At 45.7% G+C, this 26,081-nt stretch overlaps 1 protein-coding gene across 1 annotated transcript in view; it reads right to left on the bottom strand.

The window, feature by feature from the left end:
* Positions 1-865: 865 nt before the first annotated feature.
* LOC116938296 (integrin beta-6-like) overlaps positions 866-26,081 on the bottom strand; it is a 77,861-nt gene continuing 52,645 nt past the window's right edge. Inside the window, exons 11-17 of the mRNA XM_032945400.2 lie at positions 23,985-24,119; positions 20,432-20,903; positions 10,657-10,879; positions 9,203-9,300; positions 7,720-7,839; positions 2,799-2,965; positions 866-2,061 (exon numbers count right to left, since the gene is read on the bottom strand). Of these exons, the coding sequence (XP_032801291.2) occupies positions 1,912-2,061; positions 2,799-2,965; positions 7,720-7,839; positions 9,203-9,300; positions 10,657-10,879; positions 20,432-20,903; positions 23,985-24,119 (1,365 nt within the window). The 3' untranslated portion in view covers positions 866-1,911. The remainder of the gene's footprint in view (positions 2,062-2,798; positions 2,966-7,719; positions 7,840-9,202; positions 9,301-10,656; positions 10,880-20,431; positions 20,904-23,984; positions 24,120-26,081) is intronic.

The following is a 26,081-nucleotide window of genomic DNA, read 5'->3' as shown; positions in this document are numbered from 1 at the left end:
CCCAAACTCCAGCACAGTCGTGCTCTTGAAGAACACACCGCATTATGGGAAAACAAAAAATCGCGTTATAATATACAGGCTGTTTCAAAAAGATGGACCCGATTTGAAATCGCTATATCTTTGAAATTGGGTCCATCTTTTTGAAAACCCTATATAAGATAGGGTAAAGCACAGTCCGCGATAACACGTGAGAAGGCGGATGCAGGCTTAACAACGACTGAGGCGTGTGTGGGTAGCATCTCGAAGCATCCAGCAGCATCCCGCCTCGTGTGATGCTACGCCGAGGCCGCCGTACGACCGCTTATTCCTACTCGTTCTGTTCACTCAGTCGCGTTACATCCAGTTCGCATCCACGTTATAAAAACATGTGTTCACTAATACATTCATCGTGTCGTGTCCAATTCGCGTTACGAAAACAACACGCGGCGTTCTAGCAGAACGGAATATACTCGGGGACCCATCACCACGTGACGCATTTCCATGTTTACCAAATAAAAAACCTCAATTCAAAATAAACTCGTTCCCACGCTGCATGTGCCCGATGATTGTTAAACACGTCCCACTGGTCACCGTAAACAATGAACGCTGTCCCTCTCACGTGGGAACACGTATACACGCGTTACACATGTTCCAGTTTTCAGACAGCTTAAATGCTGTGGATTATTAGCGCCTTATCCATTGCCAAGCAGCAAGCTACAGTGCCATGTATTGTGCTCAGTGAGAGACTGCTTTCACACGTGAACATGTCACGCTTGCACACGCACACACTGAGATCTCAATCAAACTACTGCAGACAACATTTTTTTTAAATTATTTTATTGTCAAGTTTTAAACTTTAGTGGCAATGACCAAAAAAAAAATAAGCTTTTTAGTGCCATTTAAATGTACCTCACCCATTTTATTCAACAAATGTGCTGGTTAGAACTGTTAGAAAACATCAACATTCCTATCACTGCGACGAGCAGGATTTTAACCCTCACGCAAAAACACCAATCGCGTTAGTCGAACACACGATACAGTATATACACACACACACAAGTGCACGGCGGTATTCCCAGCAGCAATTTTAAATCCACATATAATTAATAAGTTACATTTGGAAATACAGTAGTACAGCACAATTTCCTTAAAGCTAAAAATCAAAGGAATTTTTTTGTTCTTAAAAAAGGATATGTACAATACAGTTTTCATCCAGCTTAAATGCTGTGGATTATTAGTGCCTTATTCGTTTCTAAGCAGCAAGCTACAGTACCATGCATTGTACTCAGTGAGACAATCTGCTTAAACATTGTGTAATTGGTATTGGAACCACTTTGACTTTTCCAGCAAAGTCTTTCCAGTGCATGAGAGATGGTGGAGCGAAGGTTGGAATATAGCCATGACCTGTGCACTTTGCACGGGACCTGGGGGTGATATGCCTCCTAATTTTACTTTCGGCGTAACCCTAATATGGCTCCACTCTACTATTCACTGTCGTTATCCCTTTTCCACTGTGGCACATCCCGAGACGAGACAGACCAGGCCCTCATGGTACAGACGGGCTTTTTTTTCCCACTGGTTATTTCTCAAGTCCAGCCAAACCCCAAATTGTGATATGGCGGCCTCAAAATACATCTGAATCTTGCATAGGACCAAACGGGGCCAGGATTGGGCCTAAATGATATGTTCAATGCGTATGACATCACGGCACGGCTCAGCTTCTGCAGTGGAATAACAAACTGGCGCCTCCTGAGCTATGCCGGGCTTGCTCGGCATGGCCCTGGCATGGCTCGGTTGTGTCAGTGGAAAAGAGGTCCGTCTGATTACAGTTAGTTCATTCGCTATAAGTACTCGGGTCCGCTCTCATTCAAGGTGCTGTTTCAGTCAAAACCACGACTCGTCTGTTGCCCTCCACAAACGAGTGCCGATTCATTATCCGCGGATCTTCCAGGGAACCGCATTCGCGTCCAGTGTCTCATCGTGCCGCATTATCTCGACTGTCGACTTGTCGTCGCTTTTCGTCCCCCGGTAGCTGACGTTGCGGAAGGTGGACGTCGTGGGTCTGTACAATGGGTTAGTGCTCTGAACAGGGAATGGTGCGGAATGGGGAGATGGGATGGGAGAAAGTCTGATTATAAATTCATATAATCAATTACTATTGTTTTTTTGTGACCGTTACCAAATTATATATTTTTTCTCCTGAGACAAAAATACCATTGTGAAGTTTTTGTCCACTTGCCACCTTGGCTTAACATATTATCTATGATCATGATCCCTCGTGAAATTATCGTGAGAGTTCAAAGCTAATTTGTTTGGAGAAATGGAGGAAAAATCTGAGCCAAACAATGTAGTTTTTGGCACAATGGTTCTAATCGAATTATATTCTTTAGACAATGATTTTGACCAGCGGCAGTGCTAGGCCCAAGAAAACCAGGAAAAGGCTCAAGGTCCCCACGCAGCTCAAGGAGCCCCAAATTAATACAGAAAATAGTGATGCATTAATTATAATCTCAAATTTGTATCCTAATAAACAAGAGAAGCTAATTAAAATTTAAAAAAACAATATATGTAATCTCTACAGTGTCTGTATTTCTCCTCTCATCTTACTACATCACGATTTTTTTGCCGACGTTTGTTTAATCTCACTATGTCTACACCTCTTCCGTTATCTCACGAGGAGTTTATAAATTGACAGGTTGGCACCACCGCACTAATTTCTGGTCAGCGCCTCCAACTGGGCTAACACCACCACTGAACTTGGCTCAGACACAGGCCTTGGTGAATGAATGAATATTTATAATAATCATAGATGCTCTCACCATTCCCCAGCGGGCGTGCGAGCGATCCTCCTGGAACTTGGCAAACTCTCGCCGGTCATGGATGGTCACCATCATCTTCCACAGGAGCAGGACGATGAAGCCAATGATCACCACCCCCACGGTGACACCCACAATGATGCCCATAACGGAGGGGGGGTTGTGACAGTCTGTGTGCCAAGGAGGAAAAAAAAGTCCACATTCGTCGACGCCAAACAAGGACTGGACAAAGGTAGGGAGGGGACATCGCCTAATGTGAATGCAAAAAACATAATTAGAAAACTAATCTCTGATGGCAATGGAATTTTGTTTAGTGAGGAATATTGGCCTTCAGTTTACAGTGAGGGAAAAAAGTATTTCATCCCCTGCTGATTTTATACGTTTGTCCACTGACAAATAAATTATCAGTCTATAATTTTAATGGTAGATTTATTTGAACAGTGAGAGACAGAATAACAACAACAAAATCCAGAAAAACGCATGTCAAAAATGTTATAAATTGATTAGCATTTTAATGAGGGAAATAAGTATTTGACCCCCTTTCAATCAGAAAGATTTCTGGCTCCCAGGTGTCCTTTATACAGGTAACAAGCTGATATTAGGAGCACTCTCTTTAAGAGTGTGCTCCTAATCTCAGCTCGTTACCTGTATGAAAGACACCTGTCCACAGAAGCAATCAATCAGATTCCAAACTCTCCACCATGGCCAAGACAAAAGAGCTCTCCAAGGATGTCAGGGACAAGACTGTAGACCTACACAAGGCTGGAATGGCCTACAAGACCATTGCCAAGCAGCTTGGTGAGAAGGTGACACCAGTTGGTGCGATTATTCGCAAATGGAAGAAACACAAAATAACTGCCAATCTCCCTCGGCCTGGGGCTCCATGTAAGATCTCACCTCGTGGAGTTGCAATGATCATTAGAACGGTGAGGAATCAGCCCAGAACTACACGGGAGGATCTTATCAATGATCTCAAGGCAGCTGGGACCATAGTCACCAAGAAAACAATTGGTAACACACTACGCCGTGAAGGACTGAAATCCTGCAGCGCCCGCAAGGTCCCCCTGCTCAAGAAAGCACATATACATGCCCGTCTGAAGTTTGCCAATGAACATCTCAATGATTCAGAGGACAACTGGGTGAAAGTGTTGTCGTCAGATGAGACCAAAATGGAGCTCTTTGGCATCAACTCAACTCGCCGTGTTTGGAGGAGGAGGAATGCTGCCTATGACCCCAAGAACACCATTCCCACCGTCAAACATTGAGGTGAAAACATTATGCTTTGGGGGTGTTTTTCTGCTAAGGGGATAGGACAACTTCACTGCATCAAAGGGACGATGGACGGGGCCATGTACCCTCAAATCTTGGGTGAGAACCTCCTTCCCTCAGCCAAGGCATTGAAAATGGGTCGCGGATGGGTATTCCAGCATGACAATGACCCAAAACACACGGTCAAGGCAACAAAGGAGTGGCTCAAGAAGAAGCACATTAAGGTCCTGGAGTGGCCTAGCCAGTCTCCAGACCTTAATCCCATAGAAAATGTGTGGAGGGAGCTGAAGGTTCGAGTTGCCAAACGTCAGCCTCGAAACCTTAATGACTTGGAGAAGATCTGCAAAGAGGAGTGGGACAAAATCCCTCCTGAGATGTGTGCAAACCTGGTGGCCAACTACAAGAAACGTCTGACCTCTGTGATTGCCAACAAGGGTTTTGCCACCAAATACTAAGTCATGTTTTGCAGAGGGGTCAAATACTTATTTCCCTCATTAAAATGCAAATCAATTTATAACATTTTCGACATGCGTTTTCCTGGATTTTGTTGTTGTTATTCCGTCTCTCACTGTGCAAATAAACCTACCATTAAAATTATAGACTGATCATTTCTTTGTCAGTGGGCAAACGTACAAAATCATCAGGGGATCAAATACTTTTTTCCTTCACTGTAATTTGGCTGCAGTCCTGCATGGGAGGCGCTCATCTTTTTAATTCAACAGTGGTGGTGCGCATCCACCTGATGCTGAGGACAAACTGTGTAAGCGCATTTTAATGCTCACCATGGCTCCAAAAACTGGTGATACAGCCATTAGGGTTATTCATTGTCCCTGTTTTAATCACGTTACACAGGCAGTGGTTCAGAATGCCTTGTGGAAATCATCACAAATAACTGGAATGTAATTGAGCAACAATGCCATTTTCAGCTAATTACCAACACTGCAGCAGTACTTTTACAAATTGCAAACAGAGTTAACAAGCAAATAAATTATTGATCTTTCTGGCACAGTTTTTTTTTTACCACTAATAACGAACAAGCGACAGTTTATGGAGCTGTTTCATAGAAGGAAATAACAGTAGTGAGACTCTCGACACTGAATCTAATGTCAAAGTTTCTTGTCGTGCTGTTTGTACCCTTTAGCCAATAAGGAGCTCCTGTGATTGTGGGCAGGAACTCCTGCCCCCACCAGATGTAGAGATCAAATAGTCATTTTACTGGAGTCCTCATATTCTTAACGTGCGTCGCTCCATTGCAGGAACAAGACTTGCATTGCACACACAAATCTCCCCCCCCCCCCACTGAATTCTATATCTTAACTATATCAAAGATCTTTTAACGAAATATATATTTTCAAAAAGACCATCCCACAGCAGCCTGCGTTCGAAATCGATTGGGCCACGCTGCGTCCCCTGCTATTCGAAGGTTGTTGTGCAGTAAATCTTGGCTAATATTAAACAGCCACAAAAAACAAGCGATATTGCATAGCATCACAGACAACAAATTACGTGTTATGGTTATTGTGCTTTAAGACCAGCAAGAGCTAAACGAAGCGCGTGTCAGGTTATACACTTCACTGTAACTCACGAATGATTACAGAGCCCTGCGTTGTGACAGAGCACTCCATCATTCTCATTCAGTGAAGCAGGGAACCCACTGGCTCACACTCACCATGATGTGACTGTGTAAAGAATGGCAAATGCTCCGTAAAAACTGCCCACATTTTAAGTGAAATACATTATATTATTTGTTCTTTCGGTAAAGTCACGTAGAAGGGAAACAATAAAATAATAAAAATATAAAGCAATAAAATTCTCACGACGTTTGGACCGCAACACAAGCAATCATCATCAGGTGTGAAAACCACACCTGATGATGAAAACCACACCTGATGATGATTGCTTGTGTTGCAGTCGAAACGTCGTGAGAATTTTATTGTTTTATATTTTTATTATTTTATTGTTTCCCTTCTACGTGACTTTACCGAAAGAACCAAGAATATGAATCCCTGCAGTCACGAAAGCTTTAAATCAAAGTGAAATACATTAATTCGGCGCGGCCACTTGGCTTTTCTCTTGTCGTTTCCATGAAGGGACATGGGAATAATTTCTACGTTTTATCATGTCCAAGATGTCGAAAGTGACTTTTCCTCACGTTGGCCAAAGCACCGGCTATCTGTTGCCCGACAGCCATTCCCTAGAATGCGTTAACCTCGTTCATTACAAAACACAGTAAGTGTGGCATTAATGCAGAAAGCCATCCGGGCGCTTGCATTGCAGAGCAATTGACATATATAATGAGAATCTAGGAGACCAAATCCTGGTCAGGCTTTTGATGCGGCGCTATCATCCCTCTGGGGTCGGTTAATTCAGTCCCATTGAATGGAAATTCATCTGTGGTTGTCCAATGGATATAATGGCCTCCATAATGGGAATATGGAATTGTCACCAATGGCTTAGGGCTGCAAGCAACGCAACATTTGAGCAAGGGCAAACTTCCGCATGACATTCTCATCGTTATTTATCCAGTGCCTTGTTCAAAGCAAAATTGACCAAAGACACGGTAGCATTTTACCCAAGTTTAAATCCTTTAATGATAAGTTGATAACACTAAAGCGTATAAATAAGAATCAGAGAGATAGCCACGAGTGAGTTAGAAGACACGTGGCCTACATTCACAAAACTGATTGGATACAAGCTTCTTGTCATCTGGCTGAACACTTTTAAATCTGACTCACCGCTGCTTCAAGGAATTGTGATTGTTTTGCATAAAACATAAATGAGTGATTTAAAGTACTGTACCACTGTCCTTCATGTAAAGTAGCGCTTTAGATAAAACGTTTAAAGTTAGTTTCTCAACTGTATCTGTGGCCCTTGAAACTACTTATAGCAATTATGTTTCAAGTATGTTGTTTTTTTCCACGTATCATTTTCACTGAACAAACTAAAATGATGGGTTGCATGTATGCATGTTGAAGTTATTTCGCACCGTACACAGCCAACCGTGCTAATGGTAGGTGCGGGGGAAGGACAACAAGCTAACCACAATTGTAAAACACATCAGTATGTATACCTTATGGCAACTATTGTGGACGTTAAAATTAAATGACATAAAGAGCCAGATTGGGGTGTTTTTGGAAAAAAAATCATTTTACGATAAGAACCAATGCATCAATGTGCTTAACGAATAATAACTTAGTGCTTATTGCATGCCATGATATGTATTTTGAATGATGGTTTCTGACAAAGAACATGGAACAAAATTAGAAAAGTATTCAACAGAGTGTGGAGAGATGCATTCTTGGGCATTACACTGACAGAGAGAGGAACAAATGCAAATGAAACATCATGTTGACTGTTAACAAAAGTAAGTGGCTTACGCAGTACATATCACTAGCAGTGACGACAGCAGATGTATGAGGCTGGTGACAGAATAGCAAATAGGGGAGACTCCCGAGAGGGTGACTGCGCATGAGGCCATCGTAGAGCGATGATGTCGCCTCATGCGCAGGAGAAAATTGGATCCTGGCATCGTAGGACCGTGCAGAACAGCAATAACGTGGACGGGCATTAATCCAGCCGTGGATAGGACACGGATTAAGATTATTTGCCAAGATCATGTTTGAGCGTGTATATAGAGAATACGGTATGTGCTTACCCATTTCTTTGAGCACATAGAGGGTAGGGTGGATAGCAGTATCCTTGCTGTACATGAACTGCACACTGCAGTTGTTCTCATTTGAGAAAGTGCACACATTGGGATTCACATCTTCAGAATCTGAAATCAAAGACATGGCAAACATTCGCCGTGAAATATACACAAGTCATGATGGCTTCTCTGAAAGTCAAATTTACACCTGCACTTCGGGAGGGAGTGACTGTGTGTTTGTAACCGTTCACAGGAGCTGGGAGAGTGAGATCTGATCTCCTCACGTTACCCTCCACCCCACATCCTCCCCTCCCACATTCGTGCCACAAAGTTTAGAAGGCGGAGCACAATGGCCCTTGTCCTCTATCTGGGCACAGCGTTTCTACAGTGCAGAGGTTTAGTGGCACTGGGGCTTCATAGGCATCTTGACACTGCTGAGAACCCTCCAGCATTGTAAAGGAAAATAACTTAACCCAGCTCGCTGAATATTTGTGCCTGGAGTTGGGTGAAAATAAACTAGGGCACTGGGTTTTCCGGGGTTCACTCTTGCAGTGCTGCCCCAGATGACTCAATATCCCATTGTGCTCCCGTTTTACAATGTCTGGGATACCCAAATCGCTAAAACACCGTGAGTGGTGATGCTGAGCGACGCAAAACCGCAATACACGTCTGCTTAATTTAATTTTGGAAATATATCGTGTGATATATTGTGTGTGTGAGCACACACGACGATGGGTGGTCAAACCATAGTGAGAATGTAATATTCGTAATGCGTAGAGACGTGCACATTCTGCATTGTATTTAATTTCCACCTCCTCTACCGTCCGCGCACTTGTAAGAATAATTCAGAGGCATGTGGCTATAACACACGTATGTTGTTAATCATTTTGCTCCATGTATATGGTCATATTTTACAGAATATTATTGAGGAGCATTAATTTTTGGAAAACAACTTGATGTTGTACTGAAAGTTTGATACATTTGGCATGCTGAAAGAGATCTCTGAACACAAACCAATCAATAGTTTTGCATATTTCTTTCATCATAAGCGTATATAGATTTCCCCAACAGCGTATAACAATGGGAATAATGATGAGTATTGCACTTGCGACAGTATTTAAGGTAAGTTGTCAACTCGGCAAATTATTAAGTATTATATTCTACGCAACATGCAGACTTCATTATGAACAAAACATAGCACCGAAGAACAGTGGCTGCGTAAGTATCGTGTATGTGTGCGTATATATCTACTCAATCATTGTGCATAGGTTGAAGATACAGTACTTTGTAATAAGCACGTTTTAACTTAGGCCATTACATTACTTTCACCACACGGTGGCACTCTCTCCCATAACTAAAACTTTGCCCTCGTCCCTCTCTTCCAGTGGAGCGTGTGAGGCACCGAGATAAATATTTCAAAGCTCTGCAGAGGGATGCAATCATTTCGGTCGCCCAAAGTGTCAGAGCCGTGTTCACGTGTGCAGGTTCATACCGGGCAGCTGGGTCACAACACTGAGCATGTACTTGCACATCTGCCCGCAAGTTGCATTCAGTCTCCCGGTTTCAAAGTGCATGCACTTGACGCAGTCCCTGGTGGCAGGAGAGAAAAATAAAATAAAACCCAGACACATTATTCCCTCGCCTACGTGAAGACACTGAGACCAAAACTGGAAGTGGAGCCCACCTTTCAATTTCCTGGTCTGAACCAAGAACAAGAACAGTGGCATGAAGTGTGGTGAGAAAAATATCAAACCAGCTCCTCACGACGCCGATGCCAAGCCACATGTTTAAGGAAGGAAGTTTTTGTTGTTGTTGAGTTTATACAACTTGAAAGCTACTCTAGACATTTTAGTGTCAAGATCTCTTGCGTAAGGAGAGACCTTTGACTTACATTTTGATCACTGTAGCATATGTATACAGAGTGATTCTTAAATGAACGAAAACCCCACAAGTGTATATCACATCTTTTCGATTTGAAGCTTTCGTGACTGCAGGGATTCATCTTCTTGGTTCTTTCGGTAAAGTCACCACGTAGAAAGTAACGTAGAATGTTTTGTTTTTATTATTTTATTTCCATTCTACGTGACTTTACTGAAATAACCAAGAAGATGCATCACATATGTTTAGCTTTTTTCCATCATATGTATTGTTTTGCACAATTTTTTTCCCAACGCATTTTCATTCCATATCGGCCTGCTAAATGTACCATCGTGGAATACATTTTTTTACTCAGTCCTGTATTGCTATGAAACAGATGTTGGGGAATATGCCCCTGCAGTACATGTACTGTTGCCACATCATTCCATGCACGTGTTTGTGGTTTGTGACTAGTTGACTGCCACTTGACATGGGTACATCATGTGAACGTTTAAATTACAAGGAATACTTTAAAAGAGTCAAGGTAAATCGATTGTTGTGCACAGCTTACCCTTTTTCAACGTAACTGGACGTGTATAAGGAGGACGCGCAAACCATCGAATCATGACAAGAGCACAAACATGTTTCACTAACAAGTAAAATCCTCTTGACATCAACCATTCCTTAGTCCGGGATCCTGCTGTGATGTAATGGTTAGCGTACTGGACTTGCAAATCCAGAGGCCACCGGTCCGATTCAATCTCCCGGCACTGCAGTAGAAATAATGGGCAAGTTTGCCAAGCCCTCCCTCCTGTGCCCACGCAACAGTAGAAACGGGTACACGACGGGCAGTCGATCGGAAGGTCAACAGTTTGGTTGCGGTGAAGTATCGACGCTCCTCACCTCTTCCGAGGCATCTGGCTGGCACGGAGGAATAGGTCAAAAATACATCCTTCAGAGGGGCCGTTCTCGACCTCTCGGCATTGGAGGCCCTTCCACCAGCAGGCGCCAGAGCCAAGCAATTGCAGGGCCTCAACTTCCCCGTCACGTCGTGCTTTAGCGCGCACGCTGCCACCGGCGCGTGCTCACCTCTTGGCCGAGCAAGGGTCCGTGTCGGACGGGCAGCGCTCGCATTTGTCCCCGGAGGCGCCGAGCGTGGTGCACACACAGTGGCCGCACACGCACTCCCCGCAGCCCCCGCACAGCAGGCCCGAGGGCGTGATGCACGCGTCCGTGCCCGTGGAGCAGTTGCAGCTCTCGCCCGCCCAGCCCTCGTGGCAGTGGCACTCGCCGCACTCGCACTCCCCGTGCCCTGGAGGACGGACACCGCAATGGTGCAACGGCACAAACGGCGCGACGCGACAACACCCAGCGCGCAGCGGCACAGCGACACAGTGACACAGCGGCAGAGCGACACAGTGACACAGCGACACAGTGACACAGCGACACAGTGACACAGCGACACAGTGACACAACACAGCGACACAGTGACACAGCGACACGACACAGTGACACAGCGGCACAGTGACACAGCGGCACAGCGACACAGTGACACAACGACACAGAGACACAGTGACACAGCGACACAGTGACACAGCGACACAGTGACACAGCGACACAGCGACACAGTGACACGACACAGTGACACAGCGACGCAGCGACACAGCGACGCAGCGACACAGTGGCACAGCGACACAGCGACACGACACAGTGACACAGCGACACAGTGGCACAGCGACACAGCGACACGACACAGTGACACAGAGACACAGCGACACAGTGACACAGCGACACAGCAACACAGCGACACAGTGACACAGTGACACAGCGACACAGTGACACAACGACACAGAGACACAGCGACACAGTGACACAGTGACACAGCGACAGTGACACAGTGACACAACGACACAGAGACACAGCGACACAGTGACACAGTGACACAACGACACAGAGACACAGCGACACAGTGACACAGTGACACAGCGACACAGTGACACAGTGACACAACGACACAGAGACACAGCGACACAGTGACACAGTGACACAGCGACACAGTGACACAGTGACACAACGACACAGTGACACAGTGACACAGCGACACAGTGGCACAGTGACACAGCGACACAGCAACACAGTGACACAGTGACACAGCGACACAACGACACAGTGACACAGTGACACAGCGACACAACGACACAGTGACACAGCGACACGACACAATGACACAGTGGCACAGCGACACAGTGACACAGCGACACAGTGACACAGTGACACAGCGACACAGTGACACAGTGACACAGCGACACGACACAGTGACACAATGACACAGTGACACAGCGACACAGTGACACAGCGACACAGTGACACAGCGACACAGTGACACAATGGCACAACACAACACCCACCGCGCAACGGCACAGTGACACAGTGACACAGCGACACAGCGACACAGTGACACAGAGACACAGTGACACAGAGACACAGTGACACAATGACACAGCGACACAGTGACACAGCGACACAGTGACACAGTGACACAGCGACACAGTGACACAGCGACACAGCAACACAGTGACACAGAGACACAGCGACACAGTGACACAGCGACACAGTGACACAGCGACACAGTGACACAGTGACACAATGACACAGTGACACAATGACACAGTGACACAGCGACACGACACAGCGTCACAGCGACACAGCGACACAGTGACACAGCGACACAGCGACACAACGACACAGCGACACAGCAACACAATGACACAGCGACACAATGCCACAACAACACAACGGCACAACGACACAGCGACACAATGACACAACAATACAATGACACGACACACCGACATAATGACACAACGACACAACTAAACAATGACACAAGACGGTCCATTTGGCTGTGGTGTACGTTATTTGTGCGGTTGTGCCGTAGAGCCAAGCACTTTTTATTTATTAGATGCCCGGTTTTGCAGACACGTAAACACATTTTAGTTATGAAAACTGGCAATGCGAAATGCTTTAAACGTTTTATTAATTTTCTGCATTTGTTTATGCTGATAGGTGCGGAAAGTAAAAAAAAAGTTCCAACATGTTAAAATACATTGCTTCGTGGACATACATACTGGACAGCCGGTAGTCATCATCCACGCTTGATGATTTAAAAAAAAAATAGTTAATTGATGAATAGATTAATCACTATGTATGTATGTTGAACTTCTTTCGCACCGTACATAGCCAACAGTGCTAATCGGAGGTGCGGATTTGTTCGTGGATTGAATCGCATGTCGTTTGGTTCCTGAAGAAGCTCCTGGCATGTGGAGCAAAACGTCGGACATCATGCCGAACAACGCGCGGCACAACCGGAAACGACATCTGAGAGCGACCAATCCGGCCGTTCGCCGGGGACATTGTTATCTGTGAATATTCTCGATGGGATATGGGCATGCCGCTCCAAGTGGTGATGGTGAAATCGAGGAGACTGGTGACAGAATAGCGGACAAAGGAGAGAACGCATCAGAGAAGAGTGCCCACTGCGGAGATGAAGTTTGTGCAAACGTGAGATGAGATTATGGCTTTGCAGGATTGTTCGGCACAGACGGTGATGGCATCGACAGGCCTTCGTCCTGCAGTTGATAGATAATGGCTGATGATGATGATTGCCATGATATGCAGCGTGTAATGTGCCTTAAGTAATGATTATTTTTTCTAATTTAATAATAATAGTCATTTAGTTAGCGTGGAGAGGTCAATGAAGGTGACTACAAGTTTGACCTCGCATGACAATTACAGCACCATCGAAGATCATTGAGTGTCACAATTATTTTTGTATATACTTTTAGGTTCTGTTAAAAATTGTGTTTACCATGTGAGAGAATAGTCGACTGGCCAATTATTTTAAACCTATTGCTTGACTTGCCTCCTACAGGGACCTATTTGCTCAAAGCACAATTTAAGGTCCACCATTTCTTTAAGTACTGTACATACATACTTACTGTACTTACACATCGGATGTAACTTAACTATCTTCATCCAATAATAATAACTAGCCATGCTGAACAACAACATGTCATTGCCTTTCTAGGAATTGAGGTGCTAAGATTTAGTGCTGTAATCAAGATTCAACAATAATTTGACTCGCTCCCACGATACTCCCACTGTGTTGTTCATTTTAGCTACCAAACCCTCCAACGGACCATTACTGCTCATCACAAATATCACATTTTTTTGTTATAAAATATCATTACAAATGGACCCTACGATTCCAAAGCCTTTGTTTGTTCATTCTTTGGCATCCTTTTTGTGTTCTCTTCTTAATGATTTATCATCAATGTGAAAACGGAGTGTATAGGAGTAAGACGGATAAACAGCTGCACAATGCCAGAGTAGGTGGCACAAGAATGTAAAGGCTTTGTGGATTCAGAACAATTTATGCTGCTGCAGATGATGATATTATCAGAAAAACAATGCTATGTCTGAAATTGTGATTCGCCAAATGAGCGACAAACAGGGCAATTAAAACATGGTGAAATATCATTGGACCTCCTTTGCCAGTACCAAAATATGATGATAGGGTTTTTCCCCTTTTTTTCTGGCAACAAAACTGAAACCTTTTTTTACAAGGATTCATGTCTGCATTAACCACAATACCTGCAGTCAAAATGCAAACAAAAAACAAACTCTAATAATATATGCATTGTCCTTGAAACTGATTGGTCCACACCAGAGACAGCTTTCTTTCGAGTCTAGTCTTGATTGGTGACGCCAAATTGATGACGCCAAAAGGCGTCATCTGGTCTCGCACCAATTGAGATGACGCCAAAAGGCGTCATCTGGTTTAGCACCAATTGAGACTAGACTCTAAAAAAAGCTGTCTCTGGTGTGGACCAATCAGTTTCAAGGACAACGCATATATTATCAGTGTGTTTTTTGTTTGCATTTTGACTGCAACTATTGTGGTTAATGCAGACATGAATCCTTGTACAAAAAGGTTTCAGTTTTGTTGCCAGAAAAAAGGGGAAAACCCCTATTATTATGGTGACATATCCTTCAAAGATATAATTACAGTAAGCAAATACCGCACTCTTAAAAAATACCCGGTATATCCATGTGTACACACATTACAGACCCTTTTACTCCAGGCCATAGATGCAAGTCTTGACCCATCCAAATGTTCAGACTCTCTGGTTTTAGCCCTGCAGTGCTGGTTTTGCTCTATTACCCCTCTCATGGGGAGCCATGGGGCCACTTATACTGATCTCACCCGAGTCGAGCTGCTGTTGCCCTAGATTATGCCGTCTCTTGTTCTACTGCTCCTGAAAGTTGAGGCCGTGCTGTTGCGGGTATTTGTGAAATAACAAAGCAATTCCAGCCCTTTGTCAATCGACTGTTTGCTCGATAAAGGCCTCCCCACGCTGTGTTGATCATGAGGATTGTTTGACCATACTTCACTATGCTGGTCAGTGTGGGTTGGTGAGGGGGTGGGGGGCGTGACCAGTTCATATATCACACGCCAACCATGTTAGCTCTGGCTGGGAATTGACCTCGGGTCATCATCGAAATTCAGAGTGCAGTACACATATATACATTTAGAGATGTGCATGGACAAGAAGGGAGAAAGCTCCTGGATTCTGGGTTCACCACAACTGTCTAATTTGAGGGTCACGTGATGAGCGGTGTGATACTGGACAGCCTGGCTCGAGTTTAACATCGCCCTATAGTGGGCGTGCAACGGGGATTTGAGCTCCACGTTACCACGGGGCTCTGTCAATCCACAAACTGGACGCACTGCGTTCTCTCCTGTTCCAACTGCCTCTCTTATCAGACTCCCAGAGGGGCCGCAGCAGGGGCCAAGGGCCTCTTAACGTACATTTGGGCACTTGGAGACGATACAGTGTCCAATTACAGAAACGACAAGTCAGCTTTTCAGGTGACGAGGTAAAATGCAATCTGCGATTGGCTTTTTTTCCCTCCTCCTAACGAGTTCAAGCTGCTGATAACTGTGATGGATTCAAGCACTGCTGTTGTCCGTGTAATGTCAATATCTTTAAATGGCACAGCGTGAACCCCCACCGCCTGACATTCAGCCTCTCTGCCCTCCGGTCATAACCAAAATTCATCGAGATGAGAATGAACTTCCTTGCATAAATGTTCTCTGTGATGGTGGAAAAAAATTGGCCCATACCTCGTGTTATTCTCTCGACTACTATAATGCCAACATAGAGTTGAATAATGCTAATTTTACCTTCGTGGAGACTGTTTTACACAGAGTGTGAACCCGGATGTACTGGGGTTAAATGCTTGGGTGTAGTAGCACTGGCTGTGAAAATCAAACCCACAATCTCCAGCAACTAAAGCGGATGCTGTTACCACTTGGAATAGCACTGCTGGTAGGCACAGTATGGCAGTTTTAATCTGAAAACGGCAAGATAACGTTAACTGCTGTGGCCTTAACCCTAAAGACGTATTTTTTTGCAATAAATATATTTTTGCCAAAGACAGCTAGATTTGTATTCGTTAAGAAAAATGACAAGAACGTTTTAGGCAGAGATAACTTTGTAATCGTTTTGTATATATACAGTTTGGTTTAAGTCGACTGTGGTTAAAGATGCTTTATTTTTGGGAAAGTAACAGTGTACAGAAAGAACTAAGAATATGAATTACTGCAGTCATGAAAGCTTTAAATCAAAACACGTGTATATATTTGTTCTTGGTGTGGAATCTTTCTTGGTGGCCACTGTTGCATCTGATGCTGATAAATGTGTAGACAATTTGCAGCTATGAGAAAGAATTGCTACATTTCCCGACCTCAACCAGAATTTTAAACCAGACATTGTGAATCTCAACTGATTCAACAACATCATGCCAAACTAATGTGGCCGTAAATGTTTTTTTTTTCCCAACACCATGATGACCACTATCCAGTGAACGGTACGTACTGTAGCGTCACAGCCTCATAATAAAATAACACATTGCTTTGTTTTCCTTCCGTCATAGCAATGTACAATCAACCCCCCCAAAACGCCATTGCTCATACTCTACCGTGACTCAGTCATGTTTAGTCAATAATAGTTTGACATTTTATTCACATATCGTCAAAAGTAAAAAAAATATATATACGGAGTTCTACTTTATTCATTCATTTCCTAACGTTCTCCCTAACTTTCTCCCTGTCTTCGTTGGTGAGTGTGCCGTGCGCAGGGCCCCCTGTGTCAAGTCCCTCGTCATTAGTTCCGCATCCGTGCCCCTTTGTTACAATGCGTGTATCATAATGAAGGCATCCCAGCTGCCCACATCCCCACAAGAACAACTTTTATTCATATATAAACAGCTTAGCCCCCCCCACCCACTCCTGCCCAAAGCTTTCCACAAACTTTGCACATTCTCCTCTCTGAAGGGTGCATTCTGGAACATGCGGTGATGTGTTCGTGTCTTTTTTTTCTTTCACGTGTGCGTGTGTGCATGTACGTGGCCAAGCCCGATTAGGACCCTCTCACTTGCCCCGTTTTAAAACCACCTTCTCATCTGGCCCTCCTAGATTAGCGGGACTGGCGGAATTAACTCTGACCACATGTGCATGCATAGAGGCCCCTTTTTTTTACCAGGTATTCGCGCGGAACAGGGGATGCTACTCACAAGGTTTCAAGTGCATGCAACTCGCTCCCAAACCCTGCGCAGATGCAATTTTTAAAATGTGTTTTCTTGTTATGAGTGGGAGTTTTTTTTATTATAGCAATTGATAATTCTGTTTTTCTCAGTACTGTATATTCCGATTTAAAGCTTTCGTGGCTGCAATGATTCATCTTCTTTGGTTCTTTCGGTAAAGTCACGTAGAATGAGAATAAAATAATAAATTGATAAAATAAAATGACACAATAATATTCTCACGACGTTTCGGCCACTTGACTTTACCGAAAGAACCAAAGAAGATACTGTATATTCCTCACGATAATGGATATTTTTGTATGTTGGATATTTTGTCAGCCTGATTGAAAGAGACTTCACAAACAGTCATTACTTTATGTATCAACGTTATATCAATTCCAAGTTATATCCAAAGTACCGTAATGCACAAAACCAAGTTATAGCTAACACATTACCATACAGTATTTCGAATGAAATGTAGTGTCTAAAGTTGTGTTAATTATTGCAATTGCTGTGTTGTTTCGTAGGTGTTGTTTAACTTTACTTCACCATGGTGGTCAGTGTGGGTGGGTGAAGGATTGGGGCCAAGGACAGCTTAAGAGACCCTTCCAGCAGCAGTGGCATGAGCAGGCTATTTCAGAGCTGCACCTTTATTTTGACATTTTATGTACGTATGTATGTTGAACTTCTTTCTCACCGTATGTAGCCAATCAGAGGTGTGGATAGCAGACATCACTTGTTATATATCTATTTTTAGAATGTATAATCTTTTACGGGGGTAAATTTTTTTATTGCATTACATCGTCACCCCAAATTATGACAATACCATATATCACACCTTAAGTGGAAGGACACGTGGCAGGGATTGTGTGCAACCCTCCTGTCCATCATAGCAAACGACCACAATTTCCCGATCAACGGCTTAAAACTCTTGAGCAGAGGTGCTTTTCAAGCCATGTATGTAGATTAGATTTAAATGAATGTACGTGTTTTTTTTTATTGAGTGACTTTCATTGTTTAGTCAATTATGTCATACCATCCATATTTATGTCATACATCCATACTGAGAATGGGCAGAACAAGTCACGTCAGCCTCATGTTTGGTGGATTTTGAAGCATTATTTTTTAATAACATTGCATAATAAGGGATTTAATGCTCAAGGTTCTCATGATGTAACCAATTTAGAAGAAAAAAATGGCAGTAGCATTCCATTATATCTTCACACATTCTATCATATATTAAATAAATGATATGGTACAGAATACACTGTGGTTTAAATACAGTTTCCATTGTCAGTTTCCATTGGTAATGGTCAAATTCACTTTTGATAGATTTACATAAATATGAAAGCCTTTTGCTGCATTAATTTTTATTCTGAATTAAACAGCTCATTACTTTTATGCTTAGGCTGCCTTAAAAAGAGAGAATAATCCTCAGGAGTGTCACCTTATTATTTCTTTTCATAACGCAACTATCAGTTTAGGAAGTATTTAATTACAAATTACAAATTCTAAGGCATATGTAAAGTAAAAATATATTCCTGCATGATTAAATAATGCATCGGTATCTAAAAAGACAGCACCTCCAAGTGGGACTTAAGAAACTGAAATTAAGCTTCTGCTCTTTAGTACAAACTATAAATCTGAGATGAGAGGTAACATTAATAAATGTATATTCCCTCTTCCCAATACTATACATGGCCTTCCTTATAAAGGTTCAAGGACTATGCCTGTTACTGATGTCATTATTGTCAGGTCTGAGATTCACACTGCACTAATGTGACCTGTTAATGCAGATACATATATATGTCATACGCAAAAATGTAAGCTCTTCCCGCTGACAAATACAGCTTAGTTTCTGAGAAATAGACCTTCCAATAAGCCATTGGGCAGTCTGCTTGTTTTGTTCTCCAAAATAATGGTTCTGGGACGTCCATTCAAATCCACTTATCTTCTGAATACCCAACTGCACTTACCCAAAATGTGCAGAATCCACACAGCCTCTTTGTCATCCTTTCCTCAAGTGGTGTTTGCTACATCTTTGCAGGCCAGCCTTTTCACCCCTTTTTCACAACATATTTACTTTTATGCTCTCTTTTTTTTTTCTTCGGAACACCGTCTCGCCTTATAACAAAGTTTCAGAAGTCCGTGTGTGTCCATCGACCATTTTGAACGCCGCCTGCTGGGCACGGACGGCTTCCATGGCAGCGGCGGGCAGCACCTCCCTGGACTCTGCTGCCCAGCAACAGCCTCTTCAATTCACCTCTGCATTTGGTGAAAGATCTCTCCAGGATCCTATCAAAGCTGGTGCCATTCAGCCCGGAATTCAGAGGGGACACTGGCCAATCGTCCAAAAATAATAATAATAATAATTGATACCTCACATGGAAAACATGGAAAAACACACGAATAACATACTCCAACCTTGTCATGTCACTGACTCTTCTAAGAAGGATGAACAACGTCTCGATCAGATCTGGTAATTGAGGAGATTATGAATAGACTGGTAACTAAGGCATGCATAGCCTAGCAAAAAAATATGCCCAGCTTTCTTGAAGCATCTGAAGATTATTCTCAATCTACCCTCTCCTTCATATACCATCGTCCATCCGCAGTCTGTTCAGCTGCTACTCATAGTGATAGACCTGCCGCAGACAAAGCGGCCTCCATTTCTCAGGTGTACAGGGCTAACCACCCTCACCCTGATCCTGCCAGCGTGAACACTGATTCGCCGCTACAATCATGTTCATTTGACATCTTTAATGCTGTGATATTTATGCAGCGCCTGTCCGAATCATTTATTCATTGCATTTGTTCACGGTATTGAATCTTTATTTATTTATGCATTACATTTACCCAGGAGTCTTGAAGCTCTTATTCAGGAGTCTCCTACCAAGTATTCACAGTTGCGAGTAAAAATTGCTTTGCGTAATCCCAATTGAGTTATGTTCAGGGCAATGTCAGCATTCAGATGTTTGGCCGATATTGCTATTAGAGGACACCATAGAACCCAGGAGAAACCCATTCAGAAGGCGGGGAAGAACATACAAACTCCACGCAGAAAGCCACCCGATTGGGGAATCGATCCCCAGGCCCTTCTTGCTGTGAGGCAGGAGTGTTACCAACCACGATAAGAACATTTCCACATCCAGCACAATTCAGATATTGGCTCTCCATTGAGAGAGGCGTGGGGCCCGCACAATGAATGGGCGCTCACCTGCACAGATGTTGCTGTTGTGGTGAGCGCAGGAGAAGTTGTCGCACTCGCAATGCTGCCCGTAGATCCGGCCGAACTCGCTACCGTGGCACTGGCAGGTCCCGCAGAAGCAGTCGCCGCGCCCGCTGCAAGCGGGCGCCTCAGGCTCGGCCCGGCACTCTCTCTCCGACTCGCCCGTTCCTCCGTCTCCTCCTCCTCCTCCGCCGGGTCCCCCCTCGTCGCCGCCGCTGCCGCTGGCGCACTCGCATCGCGGGCCGAGCCGCCCCGGCGAGCAGGCGCACACACCGCACGTGTAGTCGCCGTTGCCCGCCGTGCAGCGAGGGCTGGCAATCTCCGGTGCGGCCTCGCACTGGCAGCCGCACCGCGCCGTCACCTCGAGCTGCAGCACGTCCCGGAGGCCCACGGGCTTCAGTAGCAGCGTGTGCGTGCCGGGCAGGCACGAGGTCAGCTCCACCGACACGTTGAAGCGAACCTGGTGGCGGTGGGGAGCGGCGCGGCGTGGACACGCGCGGGCGAGTGTGTTATTTAACATGAGTACGAACGTGCTAGGCGTAGGTGTGTTCACGCAAAGGCCGAAGGAATGCGTGCGACAGAAGTGAGAATATTCACCGTCGTGATCATCATCGTCTGCTCCTTCGGTCAGGTCATTCATTCGTGATTGGAGCTATGCGCTTTTAAATAAAGATTTAACATGTATTTCTTTAAAACCGCTTTTTATGTTTAATTTGCTGTCCTTCCCCCGCACCTCCGATTATCACGGTTGGCTACATACGGCGCGAAATAAATTTAACATAACGTAACGACGGGGCCAAGAGACTTTCCGGTGCCTACAACTGCCTTGTTCATTCTCAATATTTGTTTCTGCTAGATCTCATACCACTGCTTCTATCGGCATGGTTTTACATCTTCCCCTTTTTCCTTCCACTTTTGAAAACAAATAAACTGCAGGTGCAAGGTGCTGCTGGCGAGCATCTATTAAGAGCGGCACAGCACACGGGGAGTTGCTACTGTCATCCACCTTTGTCCCTTCAGTGTTGATGCACGCGCACACACTGTACCAGGCACTCACTTCAAATCGGGTTAACTTAGGAGCATTCTATGATGCGTTCAGGTACCACTTAGCAATGATGGTGTTAAGTCCAGGAGTGTTAAAAGTATTTGTACTGAGACTGTAGCACAGAGTCTTAAACCACTACACCCCAGCACCACACCACACATGACAATACAGGAATTCAGGGTTGGTGCGGTGCCGCAGTAGGTCGCACAGTTGTCAGCACACTGAGCGAGATGTTAACTACCTCGCCTGGTATGCAGGAGGTCGTGGGTTCCATCCCGACCTGACGCCTGTATATCTGGAGTTTGCGTGTTTCTCTCCCCGCGGTCGCGTGGATATTTCTCCGGGTCCTCTGGTTTTTCCCTCCACATTTATAATCATGTGTTTAGAGTATGTGGCTGCTATAAATTTCCATGTGATTAGCCACTTTGTTGAACTTATTTGTGGCCAGGTCACTTACGAAAAAGAGCTATACAGTTCAGTGGGCCTTACCTGGTAAAATAAATAAAATGTTTAGGCAGTTTAGTTTGATTCCTGGCCACAACTAACATGATCAGCAAGTGATGTCTGAATTAGACCAGGGCCCGCCACCTTCACAACCTGCATTGACCAGCAGGGTGAGTGCATGGGGAGCCCCCCACGTGTTGACAGGGCATGGGGAGACCTTCATCCAAATATGGATTGACAAAAGGGTTTAAAGTTATTCGTGAACATTTCAACCTGCAAGTATTTCAACATAGGATTTACGTCACAGGCTATTGAAAATGTACATTTCCTATTTTAATACCATTGCCCCAAATTTCGTTTGCAGAAATGCACACTCGTCATGCACACAGCGTAGCAACTATTTACAGAGTCATGCGCAAAATGACATACCTACCTTAACACGCAGATGCCTATAAATTATTTTGTTAGTGACCCGATGACAGCTAAAACGGCACACAGGAAACCCGTGCTGGGAGCAATGAAAGTGAGTAATGCAGCCAGGCTCTCAGCTGGGAGCTGAGCAAGGCAGAGCCTCTCGTGTGACAGAGGTTAACGCAGGCCAGGACCCCATCTGATGTTCACGCTACTTCTGCTGCCTTTGAAAAAAAAAGGAAAATTTGCATCCCTCCCCAATGTTAAAGACTCAATACGAGCACTCTCACATGCCTCCTGTGCCTGCCCCGTTTCTGGGCTCTGAGCCTTCTGGCCCATCCTAAGGTGCTTGACAGACTGCATGAATTTGGCGCTTTCTAAGGCTTACTGTCCAAGACTTGCCATCGAGCCTTGGTGGAGCGAATCAAATAAATAAGTAAAAACAACCTGTGCCAAAGTGCTTAGCAAAATGAAAGTTCACTTTGTGGATCAGGACAGCCAATGTCCATGTCTGAGTGCAGGAATGTAGGATTTCAATCTCGAAGGCTGCTGGTGATTAAACAGGGAACTGGTGTAGTGAGTCAGGCGCTGTGGTTGCCATGTGTCTGCATGTTACGTCTGCTGCTCAGGTTTTGTGTACTGCACGCGCGTCTGCGAGCAATGTGTGTGCGCTCCGCATGCCGTGCAGGGGTTTAACAACTGCATTGATCGATACAAAAACATTGATTGTAACGCTCATGATGCATACAATTGAGCGCATCAAGAGATAAGAGTATTTTCGATTCTTAGATGTCGTATGTCATGGGTTTATGTGACCCCTGCTGCCACTAGATGCTGCTGCGTTCAATGCAATCGATAAAAAAAGGAATGTATTCTTGAATTGAATCATGACCCCTAATTGTTTCAATTCATCGAATCGCGAGGGGCACTGTCGACAACAGAGTGATTTTGTTGCTAAGGCTTACCGTCGTTTTGCGTTTCCTGAGCGACAAAATGTTGTCAAAGCAAAGAGCAACGAATCGAGCGACTTTCTGGGAAGAGGATGTCATGCAGAATTCGGAGTGCTGTGTATTAAGGATCCTGTATTTCATATTCTTAGTTTTTTGTTGTTTCTCTTCAACGTGACTTTACCGAAAAAACTAAGAATATGAATTACTGCAGTCACGAAAGCTTTAAATCAAAAGATCCTGTATTTGTTTACTCTGTATAATACTTAGAAAATTGTTAAGTGACATACTTGCCAACTTTGGAAGGTATAGCTAAGAGATGTCTCTTTGCGGTTAGTTTTATGACTTTACACTTCCAGGAGTTGAAAAGCACTGCCAGGAGGATGCATTGTGATACACCCAGTGCTGTGGAGCAAGCGCTGTTAGCGAGCACCTATGCAGGCCGGAACGGCACACGAGGTGGTGGGTGGCCAGCAACCACGTCCGGCTGCCTTCGTCTCCCTCGTGGCGATGTTTACACACCGCGCCCGGTACTCATCTGAGGCTGAGTTGACCTTGGAGAGACCCAGGACCGGTTCCAGATAATCGTCGCTGGTGTTGGCCGTGAGCCGGGAATCGAACTCGGGTCGCCGGGTTCGTAGCGCGACGCAGCGCTCCGTGCGAGCGCAGCGTGCCGTGTGCGCGGCCTCGTCACCTTGTCGCCCTCGCGCAGGTTGGTGCATTTCTTTTGGCCAGGCAGCACGGTGCCGTCGTGGCATAGAGCGGTGAAGTAGAGCTTCACTCCTTCGAGCTGCTCCTTCACCTCGAGCTCCACCTCCGAGCGTAGGCCCTGCCAGGCCAAAATCCACACACACACACAAAAAAAAACATCCGCCACCCCTTCGTTAAGGGACGATGGAGGATTTACCGTAATTATGGAAGTTCGTACTTGTGCTGGGATCCCAGCCATACACACACACAGCCTGCAGACTCTGAACTACTAACCAGGTAACAACCCATTGAAATAGATTGTCTTTGATGGAAAGAGGCTTGGAGCTATTTGTTAATATTTATATATTGACCCCCCCCCCCCCACATTTTAGTTTTGTAACTTTGTCCAGGACAAAGACATGCAATTATCAATCATCGGGTCAACTAAGCACTTTTATACACAGAGGTGCACATTCCTGCTCAATTAGGTAACCATCACGCAGCTTGAACTTTTGAACAAGCACACACTGGCGTGCTAACCCCTACACTATACATCATAGGACATATAATCACTACGAATATTTGTAAAAAGAAAACATCCCAGTGAGACAAACAAAATCGTGTGTTTTGGGTTCCCTGGTGCAACAGTAATACATCATTCCTCGTCGCCATAGAAACGTGTAATTTCCATCACTAGCTCTGGGCCACGAGTGAAAACAAGCATTGTGCCAAGTTCGTTTGAGCGGGGATGCACTTTAACGTTCATCACGAACAAAAAAATACTGGACCAGCTCAAGAGCATAACGAGACACGGTATGGAGCGTACACACACAGAACTCACAAAATTCCAGTCAACAAAAAACGACGAGGCTTAACGCACGCGTCCGAGCCGACTTGTGAAAGCCCACCCAGCTCCACACGCGCAAGTGACTCCACCGCAAAACGCGCGACGCTTCACGTCAAGTGATTTCGCGAGCTCAAACAAAAAAAAAGTTTACGCAGGAATCATTTCGCATTCCCGAGAGGGCCCGGCGATGTCCGTAGCCATGGCAAAGATCACGGCGCGGCGGCGGCGTTGCCAAGGGCAAGGCTCTGTGGGGGGCCAAGCCCCCAGGCTCTGTGGGGCCAAGCCCCCAGGCTCTGTGGGGGGCCAAGCCCCCAGGCTCTGTGGGGGGCCAAGCCCCCAGGCTCTGGGGGGCCAAGCCCCCAGGCTCTGTGGGGGGCCAAGCCCCCAGGCACTGGGGGGCCAAGCCCCCAGGCTCTGTGGGGGGCCAAGCCCCCAGGCTCTGGGGGGCCAAGCCCCCAGGCTCTGTGGGGCCAAGCCCCCAGGCACTGTGGGGGGCCAAGCCCCCAGGCTCTGTGGGGGGCCAAGCCCCCAGGCTCTGGGGGGGGCCAAGCCCCCAGGCACTGTGGGGCCAAGCCCCCCAGGCTGTGGGGGGCCAAGCCCCCAGGCTCTGTGGGGGGTCAAGCCCCCCACAGCCTGGGGGGCCAAGTCCCCAGGCTCTGTGGGGCCAAGCCCCCAGGCTCTGGGGGGCCAAGCCCCCAGGCTGTGGGGGGCCAAGCCCCCAGGCACTGTGGGGCCAAGCCCCCAGGCTGTGGGGCCAAGCCCCCAGGCTCTGTGGGGGGTCAAGCCCCCAGGTTGTGGGGGTCCAAGCCCCCCCAGGGGCCCTGGCGACGCCACTGAGCTTGCGGTGTGCAACGGCAATCAGCAAACGCCGGCGGTAATTATTTACGGTCGATGGGTGGAGGTGAGGGACACGAGTTTAGGGCGAAACCCTCTGGGCATTGCTTTGAAGGAAAAAAAAAGCCAAATCCGCAGATGAATGCGACGATGTGTCAACGTTTCGAGTCGTTTTTCCAGTCGAGTGAGCTGTCTAAGCCGCTCACTAGACATTCCCAGAGCCCACAACGTTAGAGAAGTTGGGGGGAGGGGGGGGTTGGGGGTGGTGTACCCTGCTGTGAGCAAAGTCCAGCACGGCACGGTCTGTGGCCAACATCACGGTGGGGACTGCAAGCATTGTGGACGCACGTATGCACGTACGTACGTGCGGTGTGTACGTTTGACTTCTTTCGCGCCGTACGTAGCCAGCCGTGCTCATCG

This window comes from Petromyzon marinus, chromosome 4 (assembly GCF_048934315.1).
Source record: "Petromyzon marinus isolate PM22_M1 ecotype Great Lakes invasive population chromosome 4, UKy_Petmar_22M1.pri1.0, whole genome shotgun sequence".
NCBI lineage: Eukaryota > Metazoa > Chordata > Hyperoartia > Petromyzontiformes > Petromyzontidae > Petromyzon > Petromyzon marinus.
Note: the sequence above shows the minus strand (reverse complement) of the source record. Positions and strands in the feature narration are given on the sequence as shown.